The sequence below is a fragment of the Scomber japonicus genome, chromosome 16 (genome assembly GCF_027409825.1).
Source record: "Scomber japonicus isolate fScoJap1 chromosome 16, fScoJap1.pri, whole genome shotgun sequence".
NCBI classification, from domain to species: Eukaryota; Metazoa; Chordata; class Actinopteri; order Scombriformes; family Scombridae; genus Scomber; species Scomber japonicus.
In genome coordinates, this window is record NC_070593.1 from 2,938,409 (window position 1) to 2,956,109 (window position 17,701).

At 42.3% G+C, this 17,701-nt stretch overlaps 1 protein-coding gene across 1 annotated transcript in view; it reads left to right on the forward strand.

Annotated features, from left to right (window-relative positions):
- The window catches only part of klc1a (kinesin light chain 1a), a 58,329-nt gene that overhangs the window by 10,063 nt on the left and 30,565 nt on the right, over positions 1–17,701 (forward strand). Inside the window, exons 2-4 of the mRNA XM_053336216.1 lie at positions 5,516–5,783; positions 10,750–10,980; positions 14,439–14,517. Of these exons, the coding sequence (XP_053192191.1) occupies positions 5,517–5,783; positions 10,750–10,980; positions 14,439–14,517 (577 nt within the window). The 5' untranslated portion in view covers position 5,516. The remainder of the gene's footprint in view (positions 1–5,515; positions 5,784–10,749; positions 10,981–14,438; positions 14,518–17,701) is intronic.

The window sequence follows — 17,701 nt, forward strand, 5'->3', positions numbered from 1 at the left end:
TCCACTCCATTAACATACATGAGAGAGGCAAAATATTAGGACCACCACTGTATATAATGCACCCTAATACTCCACCACCACTAGAATTATAACCTTTCTAACAATGTTAACAAAATGTGAAACTCTTTAAGTGTAAAAAAAGTAGAATTAATATCAGAGTTGTTGTGTTGGATTGAATTAGACTGCTCAGGTGTAGCTGGTGAGTGTAATTTGCTCCTTGCTGCTGCTCAGCTCACCTGGAGCTGCTGTTTACTGTCTCACTGTCAGCTTCCTGCTCTGCTGTCAGCTGATAGGCTGCAGGCCGGTTGCTGAGTCACATGTTGCTGATCAGAGCTGCAACCCTTCCTCCTCCTCCTCCTCCTCCTCCTCCTGCTGCTCAGAGCTTCTTCACCTACTCTCTCTCTCTCTTCTACACTTTAACCAATATGTGAAATGTGAGGCAGGTTCAGCAGCTTTTACTACAGCAGAGGAGGTCGAATCATTACAATATGGAGGATACGACTAATGGATTGTATCATTCACTCCCTGACAGTGGTTTCATTTCTGTATTTATCACAGAAACACGCAGTAAAATATCCACACACTGCAGAGCTGCTGTCATCATTCAGCGCAGAGTGTTTGCAGGTTCAGCTCAATGTGTGCTCGCCTGCAGAGATTTATTAGGCAGCTCGCTACAAGTGCTGCCCAAGCGCTCAGTCATAATCCTCTTAAGTGTGCGTGTGTGTTAGTGTGTGTGTGTGTGTGTGTGTGTGTGTAATGAGCACAAAGCAAAGAAAGTCAGCATACAGTGGGAACAGAGCACATGGAGAGTGTGTGGAGGGGGCAATGTCAAAGTACAGATGGTAACTTTGCAGTGTTGTGCTAATGTGTCATAATAGCATCTGTTTCACCTGCTGCAGCTAATAGGCCGACAAAGCTGATTCAGGATCTGATTATGTGCTACGCCTGCATTATGGAGAGCTAAGAAGCTGATTATTATGGGAGATGGTGTAAAAGGGGGGGAATTGTTAATATTAATTATGACTTTACTCTATTTAGTAACTGCAGTGGAGAATTTGTATTTAAATGAGCAGATATGATAAACTTCTGCACACTAAAGGCCTTTGCACACTTTTTTTCCCCCGTGCACGTTATTAATAATTTTTTGCCAACCAGGAATATTTATAAGAAGTCTTTTTTATCCCAGGTGCAATTCATATTTTAAACACTTTCCAAATGATCAGTACGCACACAGGAACTGATATGCACTTATATTTTGTACTTTAACTATTTTATGGATTTTATGGATTCTATGGTTTTTAATGTAATTTCTGTCTATTGTATGTTTGTTTGGTGAGCCAAAGATAAATGTTCAACCATGGTGGACAATAAAGTTCTATTCCATTCTACTCCATTCCATTCTATTCTATTCTATTCTATTCTATTCTATTCCATTCCATTCCATTCTTTCCATTCCATTCCATTCCATTCCATTCCATTCCATTCCATTCTACTCTATTCCATTCCATTCCATTCTACTCTATTCCATTCCATTCATTCCATTCATTCCATTCATTCCATTCATTCCATTCATTCTATTCCATTCCATTCTACTCTATTCCATTCCATTCATTCCATTCTATTCTATTCCATTCCATTCATTCTTTTCTATTCCATTCTTTTCCATTCCATTCTATATTGCAGCTTTTCGAAGGTAGATTTTTGCTCCTGACATGAACAGTTGTAACCAATAAGAAGAGAATGAATGAACCACATGTGCTCAGCTGAGACTGAGCACATGTGACAAACAAACAGGACTTTCCCCAAATGAAATACTCACAAGATAACTAACTATAACTATTATAACTATAATAACTATAACTATTATAACTATAACTATTATAGCTATAACTATTATAGCTATAACTATTATAACTATAACGATAACTATGATCTTACCTCAGACATCCGGCTCATCGCTGCTCCGGATCACTCAGCTCTCTGAAATGACTCCTCTGCTTCTTTAAACTTCTACCAACCAACTTCTCCTCTCTTTGTCAGTATTGACTCTCCCTGGAGAAAATGCACCTTTTTTGTTTTGCATTTATTGAGTAAAAGGAGCACCAGATCATCATAGTCATCACATCATGGTGATTCCATCTTTCTTTTCCCAAGCAGTGATTTGTAATTTGGTCTCTTAATGTGAATAGTCAGGCGCATAGAAATTTGAGTCCCGATTTATTTGCAATTTCGTGCCATTTATTCACTTTGCTGTTGATGTGCAAAAGCCTTAACTCTCTAAATGATACTAGACTTAATACAAATGTTCACAATAAGAAGATTTCAGATTCAGAAACGTTATTGCCCATGGTGCTCTCTCATGGTCTCAGCATTCAATACTCACACATACAATACATACAGGATAAAGTATACAGAATATAATGTATGGTATAAATGTATACACGCTGGATGTATTAGAGGTAAAGCTTTTCATTCCTGACTTTTAAATTCACATAAAAGATGCAACACACTTTATATTTTGGCTATCAAGATCGTTTTTAAGGCAGAATAGTGTCAGCAAGTCATCATGTAAAGTGTGTGTGTGTGTGTGTGTGTGTGTGTGTGTGTGTGTGTGTGTGTGTGTGTGTGTGTGTGTGTGTGTGTGTGTGTGTGTCCTTTGTAACTTCCCCCTCTCGGAGCTTTTCCTCTGCTGTTATCTGTAAACCACACGCAGCCCACAAACCTCAAATCTGGATTTGAACAGTCAGCAGACAGCAGCAGGTTTTAACAACCCGTCTTCCACTCTCAACTTTTTTTCTTCACAGCTTTTCTTTTTTTTTCTTCTTTCCTTTTCTAAACACCATAAAAGATGATTCCTCACTTTTAAAAAAATCAAATCTCTCTTCAAACAGCATTTTAGAAATACTTAAAACCTTTTGCATCTGCAGCTTTTTTCTGCAGGTGGTTCATCGAGTTCATCTCATCTTTCCTTCCTCCTTTCCTACCTTCTGTCCTTCCTTCCTCCCTTCCTTCTTTTCTTCCCTCCTTCCCTCCATCTTTTCTTCCTTCTGTCCTTCCTTCCTCCCTTCCCTCCTTCCTACCATCTTTCTTCCTCCCTTCCTCCCTTCTATCCTTCCTTTTGTCCTTGCTTTCTTCCTTGTGTCCTTTATTCCTTCTATCTGTCCTTTCTTTTTTCCTTACTTCCCTCTTTTCTACCCTTCTTCCTTCTATCTGTCCTTCCATTCTTTTTCCTTTCCTTCCTTCCTCCCTTCCCTCTTTTCTCCCCTCCTTACTACCATCTTTCTTCCTCCCTTCCTTCCTTCTGTCCTTCCATCTGTCCTTCCTTCCTTCTGTCCTTCCATCTGTCCTTCCTTCCTTCTGTCCTTCCATCTGTCCTTCCTTGCTTTCTTCCTTGTGTCCTTCCTTGCTTTTTTCCTTACTTCCCTCTTTTCTACCCTCCTTCCTTCTGTCTGTCCTTCCTTGCTTTCTTCCTTCTGTCCTTCCTTCCTTTTTCCTTTCCTTCCTTCCTCCCTTCCCTCTTTTCTTCCCTCCTTCCTACCATCTTTCTTCCTCCCTTCCATCCTTCTGTCCTTCCATCTGTCCTTCCTTGCTTTCTTCCTTGCGTCCTTTCTTCCTTCTGTCCTTCCTTTCATTTTTCCTTACTTCCCTCTTTTCTACCCTCCTTCCTTCTATCTGTCCTTCCTGGCTTTCTTCCTTCTGTCCTTCCTCCTTGAGTGTTTTTTTTTTGTTTTTTTTTTTAGGAAAGGGAAGCAGGAACATTTCTCATTACCTCTCCTCCTTCTCCGTGATCCATCCAAACTCCTAAACTAATCACAAGCAGACTGTCTAACCTTTTTATTTAAGCCCGTGTTGAGCTGAGTATTGATTATAGAGGGAGATGAATCACTGGCAGGGCTTTAACAAGGCTCAGTAGTGATGTGACTCTGAATAAAGCATCTAAAGGTTATTATATTAATTATATCTGTGCATTAATTAATATGTCTGTATACTTTGTCTGTTTAACCCTTAAACAGGCAGGAGTGGAAAATTAGATGTAACAAATCCTTATTAGTTATGTCATTTGCACCTAAAGGAAGGAAGGAAGAAAGGAAAGGAGGGAGGAAGGGAAGGGAGGGAGGAAGAAGGAAGGGAAGGAGGGAGGAAGGGAAGGGAGGGAGGAAAAAGGAAGGGAAGGAGGAAGGGAAGGGAGGAAGGAAGGAAAGAAAGGAGGGAAGAAGGAAGGAAAGGAGGGAGGAAGGAAGGGAAGGAAGGGAGTAAGAAGGAAGGAAAGGAAGGAGGGAGGAAGAAAGTAAGGTAGGAAGGAAAGGAGGGAGGAAGGAAAGGAAGGAGGGATGAAGAAGGAAGGACGGGAGGGTGGGAGGAAGGAAGGATAGAAGAAAGGAAGGAAGGAAGGGTTGGAAAAAAGGAAGGAAGTAAGGGAGGAAAGAAGGAACAGTCAAAACAGAAGGGGTCAATTTGACCCGGGAGGACGACAGGAAGTTTAAATAGTCCGTATCTCCTGGTGGTGCACGTTGCCTGTTTAAGGGTTAATGTTGTTTATTGTTGCTATGACGACGGACTAAGCCTGGAAGTCACGGCACCAGCTGAGTCCCGAGCTGCTTTTAGTTCACTTATTTTTATCATGATGTAGAAAACGAGTGCATTCATGTTTTATGAGGTCACACGTTCAGCCTCTTTACTCTGTGATAGAAACTCATTCTGTGTTTTGACATTTCATTTTCTCCTTTTTGATTTGTCTGTTATCTGAGACATCAGCGTAAATACTCCATAAAACAACCCAAGCTGCTGTTTTAAAAGCAGGGGTGTCAAACATGCGGCCCGTGGGCCAGGACTGGGCCACCGAGGGGTCCTTTCCTTCCCTCCTTCCTTCTTTCCATCCATTTTTCCTTCCTGTCTTCCCTCATTCCATCTTTCCTTCCTCCTTTCCCTCTTTTCTTCTCTCATTCCTCGCCTTCTTTCTTCTGTCCTTCTTTCCTTTTTTCCTTTCCTTCCTTCCTCCCTTCCCTCTTTTCTTCCCTCCTTCCTACCATCTTTCCTTCCTCCCTTCCTTCATTCTGTCCTTTCTTCCTTCTGTCCTTCCTTTCTTTTTTCCTTCCTTTCCTCTTTTCTACCCTCCTTCCTTCCATCTGTCCTTCCTAGCTTTCTTCCTTCTGTCCATCCTCCCCTTTTTCCCTACTTTCTTCCTCCCTTCCATCTTTCCTTCCTCCCTTTCTTCCTACTGTCCTTCCATCTTTCCTTCCTCCCTTTCTTCCTTCTGTCCTTCCATCTATCCTTCCTCCCTTCCCTCCTTCTATCCTTCCTTCCTCCTTTTCTTCCATTTTTCCTTCCTGTCTTCATTTTGTTCCTTACTTTCTTCTATCCGTCTTTCCTTTTTTTTCTTCCTTCCTTCCTTCCTTCCTTCCATCTTTTTAAAGATCTGGCCCACATGAGATTAATTGTTCTGTATGTGGCCCTTAAATGAAAATGATTTAAAGTATTATTACGTGAAGGTGATGACAGTGAACTCTTCCTGCAGGATGCGTGAGGACATGTCCACCATGGTGTGCGTGAAGGAGGAGGAGGATCCTGGCGAGAAGCTGTCCCAGGATGAGATCATCTCCCGGACCAAGCAGGTGATCCAGGGGCTGGAGGCCCTGAAGCAGGAGCACCAGTCCATCCTGGAGGGCCTGCTGGGAACGCTGCGCTGCCTGAAGCAGGATGAAGAAGGACTACAGATGGAGGAGAAGTCCCACATGATCCGAAAGTCCCTGGAGATGCTGGAGCTGGGGCTCAGCGAGGCACAGGTACGTCTGTCCTGCTGCCCAAAATCTGTTCATTAATGGTCATAACCAGAAAGTCTATTGATTAGTCTGGACTGAATATCCACAGATCAAAGCTTTGAGACATTTAATTAAAATTTACTGGTGTTTGTTTCATTAATACAACCTAAAAGTCCTTTATATATTATGAGAGCAGGAAGTTGTTAACACAGAATTTAACCACTTTTATTTTTAACCCTCACATACTGTTCATATTCTGACTCATAATTAGTCTCTATACCAATTCACATTCATACATTCCCATCATGTTGTAGAATATGAACAATACAACATGTGATTTTTGAATTTTGTACAGTTTCATGAACAAAAATGGTTATTAGCTGCACAAAAAATAAAAAAAATATGCATTTTATTTACATTTTTGTTATTACTGTGGGTCACATCAGCAAAAACAAATGTGTATATGGTGTTTTTACAGTTTTCAAATGTTAAAAATTGGTCAAATTTGACCCTGAACAATATGTAAGGGTTAATAAAGATGTGCTTTTTCTTAATAATAATAATAATAATGATAATAATAACTGTATAGCACCTTTAATACAAGATTTGCAGCTCAAAGTGCTTCACATTAAATGGGCCTAAAAGGAGCATAAAGCATAAATGTGATATAAGATGGAAAATAAAACTTTTAAAATAGTGAAAATAATACATAGGACACAGGATTCAGGATTCAGAGCGATGTTAAAAGGACACTTTGGTATTTTTGAACCTGTTTGTGTCTGAAGTGACTAATGGGGACAACACTTTTTAAAATTGGTCCATTATTGAGCCAGAGAGCGTTTTTAGCTGACAGCTGTGAAGCCAGATGCCAAGAAATCTGATGGCTGCATCATCAATATACTTCTACTAAAAGTGTTTGTGTTGTTTCTGCCACCGACAGACTCAGACTGTCTTTATAATGTCTGACAGAGAATAAAACAGAGAAATTATATTTGTTAACTCTTTACATACTGTTCATGTTCTGACTCAGTGTGTTCTATTTATTTCACTATTTTATGGTCCAGGAGAACATTTTATAGAAGATAAAGAATACAGCAACATGTTCGAATGGTGATTTTTTTAAAATTTAGTAATAAAAACAAGTCAAATTTGGACATTTTCATACAGGAAAATGTTTATCAGCTGCACAAAGGGAGAAAAAAAGATGCATTTTAACTCAATTTTTGTATATTCAGGGTCACATTAGGAAAAGTCCATCTAGGGGAAATGAGAAGAGGGTGTTTTTACAGTTCTTGAATAGTCAAATTTGATCTTGAACAGTAAGTAAGGCTTAAACTAAATCTTGCTGAATGACAAGTCTCACTCTGAAATCTCACAAGAGTTGAAATCAGCTCAAATATTCAACCGTTACTTAACCCTGTTCTCCAACACTAAAAACTTCCTCCCTGTACTCTGCGCTCCAGCTCTGAAGATTGAACTGATTTTAGACAAATACTCAGAACAAGATTAGTCACTTTAAACACAAAGAGATGGAAAATAGGGTCCAGGTTGAGAAATACTGAAGCCTTTGTGACTCATCCAGTGAGAACTTTACTTTTTTTACAGGGCCAGAAAAATAAGTTTGTACTGTATATGTTGTATTTCCTGTTTTACCACTCAGTCCTCGCTGCGCTGACTGATATCAGATGTTCAACAGACTAGTTATAGAATAGTTGCCAAGTGGCTCCATGAGAAGGTTTAAAGGTGTAGAGTCATACATTTATTACTAAAGCAAAAGAAGAGAAACAGACTTAACCCTCCTGTTGTCCTCAGGTCAAGGAAGGACAGGAGGAAGGAAGGAAGGAAGGAAGGAAGGAAGGAAGGAAGGAAGGAAGGAAGGAGGGAAGGAAGGAAGGGAGGAAGGGAGTAAGGAGGGAGGGAAGGAGGGAGGGAGGAAGGAAGGAAAGAAGGGAGTAAGGAGGGAAGGAGGAAAAAAGGGAGGAATGAAGGAAGGAAGGTTGGAAGAAAAAGGAGAAAGGAGGAAAGGAAGGTGGGAGGAAGAAAGGAAGAACGGAGGGAGGGAGGGAGGGAGGGAAGGAAGGAAGGAAAGGAGGAAAAGTAGAAGGAAGTAAGGAGAGAAAGGAAGGAAGGAAAGAAGGAAGGGAGTACGGAGGGAGGGACTAAAAGAGGAAGGAAGTAAGTAAGGAGAGAAGGAAGGAAGGAATAGAAGGAAGGAAGGACAGAAGGAAAGGAGTAAGGAGGGAGGGAGGAAGGAAAAGAGGAGGGAAAGGAAGGAAGCAAGGATGGATGGAATGAAGTGAGGAAATAAAATATGGAAGGAGGAGGGAGCAAAGAAAGAGGGAAGGAGGGGAAGAATTTAGGAAAAATTAATTCCTTCCTCTTTTCCTTTCTCCCTCCCTCCATCTTTCCTTCCTTCCCTCCTTCCTTCTTTCCTCCCTCCTTTTTTCCCTCCCTTCCTTCCTTCTTTTCTTCCCTCCTTCCTTCCTTCCTCCCTCCTTCTTTCCTTCCCTCCTACCTTCATTCCTCCCTCCCTCCTTCTTTGTTTCTTTCCTTTCCTCCATCCTCCCTCCCTCCTTCCATCCTCCCTCCCTCCTTCTTTCCTTCCCTCCTAGCTCCCTTCCTTCCTCCCTCCCGCTTTTCCGTTCTTCCTCCGTCCTTCCTTCCCTCCTTCCTTCTTTCCTCCCTCCTTTCTTCCCTCCCTTCCTTCCTTCTTTTCTTCCCTCCTTCCTTCCTTCCTCCCTCCTTCTTTCCTTCCCTCCTACCTTCATTCCTCCCTCCCTCCTTCTTTGTTTCTTTCCCTTCCTCCATCCTCCCTCCCTCCTTCCATCCTCCCTCCCTCCTTCCATCCTCCCTCCCTCCTTCTTTCCTTCCCTCCTACTTCCCTTCCTTCCTCCCTCCCGCTTTTCCGTTCTTCCTCCGTCCTTCCTTCCCTCCTTCCTTCTTTCCTCCCTCCTTTCTTCCCTCCCTTCCTTCCTTCTTTTCTTCCCTCCTTCCTTCCTTCCTTCCTCCCTCCCTCCCTTCCTTCCTTGACTCGAGGACAACAGGAGGGTTAAATAACTAAATAAATAAAGTCAGTATAAAAGTACAAAATCAAAGAAAGTTTTTTTTACAGCTTAGGGAGAAAACTTCCTTAAAATAAAAAAATGCAAATGATTGCAGAGAAAGTTTAAACTACAATGGGTTGAGTCATGGTGGAGTTGGCAAACATGGACCCAGTGAGTCACCGATGAGTCACTGTTGGTGCTGCCGAGGCTCCTCATCTCCGTCTCCCAGCAGGCTTTGTCTAACAAATATGCGACACACTTCACGTTCACCGCACTCACTCTTAATATCAGCCTCCCAGCTCTCCGCCTGCAGTTTGTGGTGAAAGTACACTGATGCATATTTTTCTGCATAATTTCCTTCCTCCTCTGACAACCCTAATTTCTCAATGCCTTTCACTTTTTTTTTTTTTTTTGTATAATTACGCCCTCCCAGCCTTTCATTTTACACCATGTGCTATTAGATGGATGCTGACGGGGAGAGTGCTGTTTATACAAATGATTCCTCCTCTGAATCTCTGACTATAACTCTTATAGTATGAAGATGTTAGAGGAATGTATAAAAGAAACATACTGCTATTCTGATATTTAAAAGTCTTTTTTCGGAGAGTCCATTCAGCTTCCACTTAGCTCAAAGTCATTAACACTGATTAAATTATCAGGAATTAGTGTGAATGTTGTTGAAAGTCTTCTTAACCCTCCTGTTATCCTCTCGGGTTAATGTTGACCCAAAAATGAAGTATACTGTATACTTTAATTTAAATGAGGCCTGTTAACCATAATCTGCTCGAGGAGATCAGGTCGGCTGAGTCAGTAATGTCTTTTAAATCTCTTCTTAAAACATACTTTTATTAGAGAGCCTTTCCTGATTTTATTTAAGTTTTTATCTTTTTATCTATATATGTATTTTTAATCTATCTTCTGTTTCTGTTATTATGTGTGTTCTATGGTGAAGTTTTATCCTTTACTTTTGAACTTCCTGCTGCCCTGTAAAGCACTTTGTAACACTGCTCTATAAATACAGATTGTTATTATTATTATATTATTATTAAATGAGGCCTATTGACCATAAATCCCCCTTAAAAAAAGTGTAAAACCTGTCGTAATAAGTTGGAATGAAGTTGACTAAAAAGGTTGAAAGGACAAAAAGATAATAAATGAGTTTAAAAGATAAGATAATCCTTTATTAGACCCACAGTGAGGAAGTTTGCAGTATTACAGCAGCAAGTAGATAGCAGCAATAGAAAGAGGATCAATAAAAAGAGTAAAGAACAATAAACAGTTTATAAACCAGCCATAAAAACATAAGTAGTAAAACAGGGGTGGCACACATGCGGCCCGTGGGCCAGAACCGGCCCGCCAAGGCGTCCAATCCGGCCGCTTTCCTTCCAGTCTTCTTCCTTCCCTCCTGTCATCTTGTTTCCTTCCCTCCGTCCTCCCTTTGTTACTTCTTTCCTTCTTTGTTTCCTTCCCTCCGTCCTTTCTTCCCTTCCTAATCCCCTTTCCTTCCTTCCGTTTGTCTTTCCTTCTCTCCTTCCTTCCTTCCTTGTCTTCTTTTCCTTTCTTCCTTTCCTTCCTAATGCCTTTTCCATCCATCCTTCCTTTCCTAATCCCTTTTCCTTCCTTCCTTCCTTCCTTCCTTCCTTCCTTCCTTCCTTCCTTCCTTCCTTCCTTCCTTCCTAATCTCTTTTCCTTCCTTCCTTCCTTCCTTCCTTCCATCTTTTTATTGGTCCGGCCCATATGAAATCAAATTTGGCTGTATGTGGCCCTTGAACGAAAATGAGTTTGACACCCCTGTAGTAAAATATAGATGATAGTATCTGTATTTGTTCTTAAATAATGTATCAAGGGTAATAGTTTGAGATTATGATTTTATCCTAAACTGACTGTGATATGATCTATATTTCTGAACTGGCTCCTAACTCACTTTATTATTCCTCCTGGTCCAGGTGATGATGGCGCTGTCGGGCCACCTGAGCACGGTGGAGTCAGAGAAGCAGAAGCTGCGGGCTCAGGTACGCCGGCTGTGCCAGGAGAACCAGTGGCTGAGGGACGAGCTGGCCGGCACGCAGCAGAAACTGCAGAAGAGTGAACAGAGCGTGGCTCAGCTGGAGGAAGAGAAGAAACATCTGGAGTTCATGAACCAGCTGAAGAAGTACGACGAGGACCTTTCCCCCTCTGTGAGTCCTCGGGTCTTTCTTTAGAGTCTGGTGTCAACACTTCATATTTCAACAAACATCTTATGGTTGAAGTCATTCAATCAATCTTTATTTGTATAGCGCCAAATCACAACAGAGTTATCTCAAGGCTCTTTCCACATAGAGCAGGTTCTAAACCGAACTCTTCAGGTTTTAACTTTAAAGAGACCCAACATTCCCACATGAGACACAGTGGAGAGAAAAAACTCCCTTTTAACAGGAAGAACCCTCAGAACCAGACTCAGAGTGGGAGAACATCTGCCTCGACCGGTTGGGGATGAGAAGAGAGAGAGGAAGGATAGAGGAGAGAGATGAAGGATAGAGGAGAGAGATGAAGGATAGAGGAGGGAGAGGAAGGAGAGGAAAGAGAGGAAGGAGAAGAGAGAAAGGAAGGATAGAGGAAGGAGAGGAGAGAGAGGAAGGAGAGGAGAGAGGAAGGAGAGGAGGGAGAGGAAGGATAGAGGAGAGGAGGAGGAGGAAGGAGAGGAGAGAGAGGAGGGAGAGGAGGAGAGAGAGGAAGAGGAGGAGAGAGAGGAAGGAGAGGAGAGAGAGGAAGAGGAGTAGAGAGGAGAGAGAGGAGGAGAGAGAGGAAGGAGAGGAGAGAAGCACATTGAAGGTCCGGGACTGGAATCTGTCATCTGGACGTCTACAGTCCCAGATTACCTGTGAGACCAGAAAGCACAGACACCTCCGGAGAAGAAGTTTAGCTTATTGAATGCATTAATAGTACATGAATGTTAATGGATATAGATGGATGGATAGAGAGAGAGAGGGAGAGAGGAGGAGAGAGGAGCTCAGTGCATCATGGGAGTCCCCCAGCAGTCTAAGCCTATAGCAGCATAAGCTAAGAGCTGTAAGAGCCCTAAGCTTTATTCAAAGTGAGATTCAATAGAAAAGAAGGAACAGGAGATAAATGAAAAACCTTGTTGCCATTCATAAAAGACTTTCTTCAGTAATGGTTAAGAGTCATGAATGATAACTGCTGCTGTGGATGATATATTGTCTCAGAAATAATTGCGATAAAAGATATTATTGTCATTTGAAGATCATTTAACACTATTGATATAATGATAATATAATAGACTGTAATTATGGTTCGTACTGGTTCACTGAGGGCTGAAGGCACCGAGGGGAAACATAAAGAAGGCTCTTTAATAAAGACATCATCATCATCATCATCATCATCATCATCATCATCATCATCATAGCCATAAAGATCTCTCATTAAGACTTTGCTTTCTTACACTGAACCAAGCAGAGCAGTATAAAGCTGCTGTGTGCTTTTAACCCTTTATAGGACACTCATTGAAAGGAAGGGAGGGAGGAAGGAAGGATGGAAGGAAGGGAAGGACGGAGGAAAGAAGGAAGGAAGGAAGATAGGGGGGAGGAAAGAAAGAGAGAAGGAGGGAGGGAGGAAGGGAAGAAACAAGGAAGGAAGGAAGGAAGAAAGAAGAAAGTAGCAGCAGAACAGACTCTCTGAGAGCAGCGACCATTCATTTAGTTTAGTTTAGTTTATTTGGACCCCCCCCCATTAGCTGTTACCTAGGCAACAGCTACTCTTCCTGGGGTCCATGCTAATTAATGACAGCTAACTGCAGCAGAGGCTAACGTTAGCTGCTCCTCTCCAACCCTCTCAGCAGGGACGGAGCTGAGTCCTCTGTGTGCAGCAGACAGAGAGAAACAGAGGTGGAGAGTTGCCGTAACTCAACTCAAATAATTTAACAAAGTAATCTCCAAATGACAACCTTATATATCACTCTATATCACTCACCCTACAATCAGGAGATATACTGACTATCCCAGTTTATGTGTTTATTCAAGAAGTGCAGCAATTATTTAAAATTGGCTGTAATGCTGGCCTCATGTAATTAAACATTAAAAAAAAATTAAAAAATTAAAAAATCCTGGATCCAAATCACCCATTAGTTAAATTAAAAAAAAAAAAAAAAAGGAAAAATGTAACCCAGCTGGAGTTGTAGTTAATAGATTTTGACTGCAGTTCAGCTTCATCAAGTTTTCAGTGTAATTATTTGTGTCAAGTATCTTCTCGAGCTCTCGATGCTCTCGATGCTCTCGCTGCTCTATTTGCTCTACGTTAAACCAGCAGAGTGCTTTTTCCTTTTTTTACTCTCAGCCGTCTTTAATATGTAGCTGCCATAGCCGCCTGAGGAAGAGCCTTCATACCACTGAGAGAGGTTTATTTCCTGTCTTCCCCCCCACCACCCATTTCTCTGCTTGTTTAGCTCCTCAAGTGACGTCCTCCTCCAACACCTCATCAGCAGCTCAGACGTCTGAAAGTTATCAGTGGAACCGATCTCCTGCATTTTAATCACTCTGAAACACGCCAGCATCAGAACCACAGCATCAGCACAAGATACTGAATTCATTAACAAAAAACATTCAATCATTTCCTTTTTGTTTTTGTCCTCTGTCTGTCTCTGTGTCCTCCTCTCCTCCTCTCCCTCCTCCTCCTCCTCTCTTACCCCTCCCTCTCTCTCTCTCTCTCTCTCTCTCTCTCTCTCTGTGTCCTCCTCCTCCTCCTCTCTTACCCCTCCCTCTCTCTCTCTCTCTCTCTCTCTCTCTCTCTGTGTCCTCCTCCTCCTCCTCTCTTACCCCTCCCTCTCTCGCTCTCTCTTTCTCTCTCTGTGTCCTCCTCTCCTCCTCTCCCCCCTCCTCCTCCTCTCTTACCCCTCCCTCTCTCTCTCTCTCTTTCTCTCTCTGTGTCCTCCTCTCCTCCTCTCCCCCCTCCTCCTCCTCTCTTACCCACCCCCCCTTTCTCTCTGTCTGTCTCTGTGTCCTCTTCTCCTCCTCTCCCTCCTCCTCTCTTACCCCCCCTCTCTCTCTCTGTGTCCTCCTCTCATCCTCTCCCCCCTCCTCCTCCTCTCTTACCCCTCCCTCTCTCTCTCTCTCTCTCTCTCTCTCTCTGTGTCCTCCTCTCCTCCTCTCCCCCCTCATCCTCCTCTCTTACCCCTCCCTCTCTCTCTCTCTCTCTCTCTGTGTCCTCCTCTCCTCCTCTCCCTCCTCCTCCTCCTCTCTTACCCACCCCCCCTCTCTCTCTGTGTCCTCCTCTCCTCCTCCCCCCCCCTCCTCCTCTCTTACCCCTCCCTCTCTCTCTCTCTCTCTGTGTCCTCCTCTCCTCCTCTCCCCCCTCCTCCTCCTCCTCTCTTACCCGCCCCCCCTCTCTCTCTGTCTGTCTCTGTCCTCTTCTCCTCCTCCTCTTACCCACCCCCCCCTCTCTCTCTGTGTCCTCCTCTCCTCCTCTCCCCCCTCCTCCTCCTCTCTTACCCCTCCCCCCCTCTCTCTCTCTCTCTCTCTCTCTCTCTCTCTCTGTCCTCCTCTCCTCCTCTCTTACCCACCCCCCCCCCCCCCCCCCCTCTCTGTCTGCCTCTGTGTTCTCCTCCTCCTCCTCTCTTACCCCCCCTCTCTCTCTGTGCTATCAGGAGGAGAAGGACTCAGACTGCAGTAAAGAGACTCTGGATGATCTCTTCCCAGATGACCAGGACGACCAGCCTCCAGGCAGTAAGTGTCCCAGACTGAGGGGTTAGATTATAAAGCAGGGCTGCTGTTTGTTTAATGTGGGTTCAAACCTGAAGAAGGTCCAGACTTAGTCCATAAAGGTTTCTGCCCCTATAAAAGAGTTTATCTCTAAAAAATATATAGAATTATAAATTCTAAAAGATACTTATTTAAATTTTATATACTGAATAATTTCTTTCTGTAATTATGGGTTAGGATACAGCCATAATACCACATGTATCATTTTTATTTTTTATTTTTATTTTTATTTTTATTTTTATTTTTATTTTTATTTTTATTTTTATTTTTATTTATTTTTTATTTTTTATTTTTTATTTTTAATTTTTTTTAATTTTAATTTAATTTTTTATTTTTTATTTTATTGGCACTTAATAATACTAATACTACTAATAATAAATAATAATAATAATTCTAAATGCATAAATAAATATTACATTATAAATTAATTATAATATTAATAATACAATTATTTATAAGTATAAATAGATATCAATAATTATACATTCATAAATAAAATTAATACAAAATAAAATATAAATTAATAATTTTAGTACATTTAGTAAAAATAAGTTAAAACACTAAATAAAAGCCAGATTAAATTAATACATTTTCATCTGTCATTTATACTAATATTAAAATATACTGTTGCATATTTAAAAGAAAGCTGTACTTCCTATTTTCATATGCAGATTAAATATTAATATGTATATTTAAATGTAGTAATTATTCTTTTCTTTGTGGTAAAACTATATCAAACACATGTTATAGCTCCAAGCAGAGTATTTTTAAAAGTCTCATTACATGACTGAAGGAAATCTTTAATCAAATCTCTATGAACTCTTCACACCTCTGCTTTATTAATATTGTGCGTACATGTATTTATTTATTTTCTTCTGATGTTAGCAGTCATTTAAGAAAAGGTCAGAGCTTTAAGAGTGATACCTCCTTCGATCTTTGCACCAGTGAAACTCGTCTAATATACTAAAGTCGAGTCAGTGGGCGTCACAGTCAGAATACATCATCTAACTTCTGCTGCTGAGTTTTCTTCCTGCCATTCGTCACCTTTCAACATCCTTTTTAAATCTTTATCCTTTTTTTCATCTCTTTCAACTCTCCCACACATGCACTGCACTATTTTTCTTTGCTCCCACCCCCGACCCCTCACAGTGTTTGATGGTGAGGGTCTTTCAATAACTCAGCAGCCCCAGACAGTAAAGACGTGTCGGCTGTTAGGAGCCATCAGTCAGGACCTGGTTCAGCCTGGTGGGGGGAGGGAGGAGGGGAGGGGGGGGCAGACGGAGGGGGAGGGGGGGACGTTTCCCTCTAGATGGGTGTTTTACAGCTCCATGATTTCCACTGTGTGTTCTTCCTGTGTGGCTGCTGTCAGGTGAAATGATGACCACACTACTGTTGTGACATGAGCTTACGTTTTTAGTCTGGTGGCAGGAAAAAAGAAAAGAAAGAGAAAGAACACTTATCTTCTACATCTAACAAGCTTCGACCTGTTTGTCTCTGAGAAAGCAGCTAATGTGTCTCAGCTTGGTGCAGGAACAGTTTTATATAAGCAAAGATACAAATTTGACCCGTTCTGGATCATACATGGTGATTGTGAATGTGATTTTTAACATACATAAATATAATACACTGCTCCGTTAAGGGTTAATCAAACATGTATTAACCCTCCTGTTGTCCTCAGGTCAAGGAAGGACAGGAGGGAGGCAGGAAAGAAGGAAGGAAGGGATGGAGGGAGTAAGGAGGGAGGGAGGAAGGAATGAAGGAAGGAAGGGAGTAAGGATGGAAGGAAAGGAGGGTGGGAGGAAAGGAGGATGCAAGGCAGGAAGGGAAGAAGGAGGGAGGGAAGGAAAGGAGGGAGGGAGGGAGGGAAGGTGGGAGGAAGGAAAGGAGGAAAAGAGGAAGGAAGGAAAGAAAGGAGGAAGAGATGAAGGAAGGAAGGACAGGAGGGAGGAAAGAAGGGAGGAAATGGAGGAAAGGAAAGTAAGGAGAGAAGGAAGGGAGGAAGGAAGGAATAGAAGGAAGGAAGAAAGGAATAGAGGGAAGGAAGGAATGAAGGAAAGAAGGGTTAGTAGTAAGAAGGGAGGAAGGAAGGAAATGAGGAGGAAAAGGTAGGGAGCAAGGATGGAAGGAAGCGAGGAAAGAAATATGGAAGGAGGAGAGAGCAAAGAAAGAGGGAAGGAGGGGAAGAACGAAGGAAAAATTCAAGAAAGAGGAAGAAAGGAAGGAAAGAAAGAACGAAGGAACAGTCAAAAGAGAGAAAAGTGCAGAGTATCCAGCCTGCGTCAGACGATGCTGAGTTTACTGACTAATTATTAAAAACCAGGAAGTTTTATTAATTAAGCCGAATAGATGAGAAATGTCCAAGAAAAGCAGCATGTTTCTAAAGTTTAAAAAAATCATTTTAATAATCGCGATTATGATTTTTTCCATAATCGAGCAGCCCTACTATAGACATGATGATGCTCATTATAACAGTATTATACGATCAGTCCATATATAGACATGATGATGCTCATTATTACAGTATTATACGATCAGTCCATATATAGACATGATGATGCTCATTATTACAGTATTATATGATGAGTCCATAGTTATTGTGACAGACCTATTTCCCATAAAACCCACCCAGCTTGGCTCAGACACACTAAGGTGATTCCCATTTGGCTCTCAGCTGCAGTTTATCAGCCAGTTTAAATTTGCTGACACACTGTTGGACGTTGTAACTGCTGCAGATCAAAGTCTGAGCCAGACTGCAGCTTTGTGTCCTCCTCTCCCCCTCTCCTCCTCCTCTCCCCCTCCTCTCCTCCCCTCCTCCCCTCCTCCTCTCCTCTTCTCCTCCTCTCCTCCTCTCCTCCTCTCCTCTTCTCCTTCTCTCCTCTTCTCCTCCTCCTCCTCTCTTCCTCTCCTCCTCTCCTCCTCTCCTCCTCTCTTCCTCTCCTCCTCTCTTCCGCTCCTCCTCTCCTCCCCTCCTCCTCTCCTCCTTTCTTCCTCTCCTCCTCTCCTCTTCTCCTCCTCCTCCTCTCCTCCTCTCTTCCTCCTCCTCTCCTCTTCTCCTCCCCTCCTCCTCCTCTCCTCCTCTTCTCCTCCTCCTCCTCTCCTCCTCTCCTCTTCTCCTCCTCTCCTCCTCTCTTCCTCTCTTCCTCTCCTC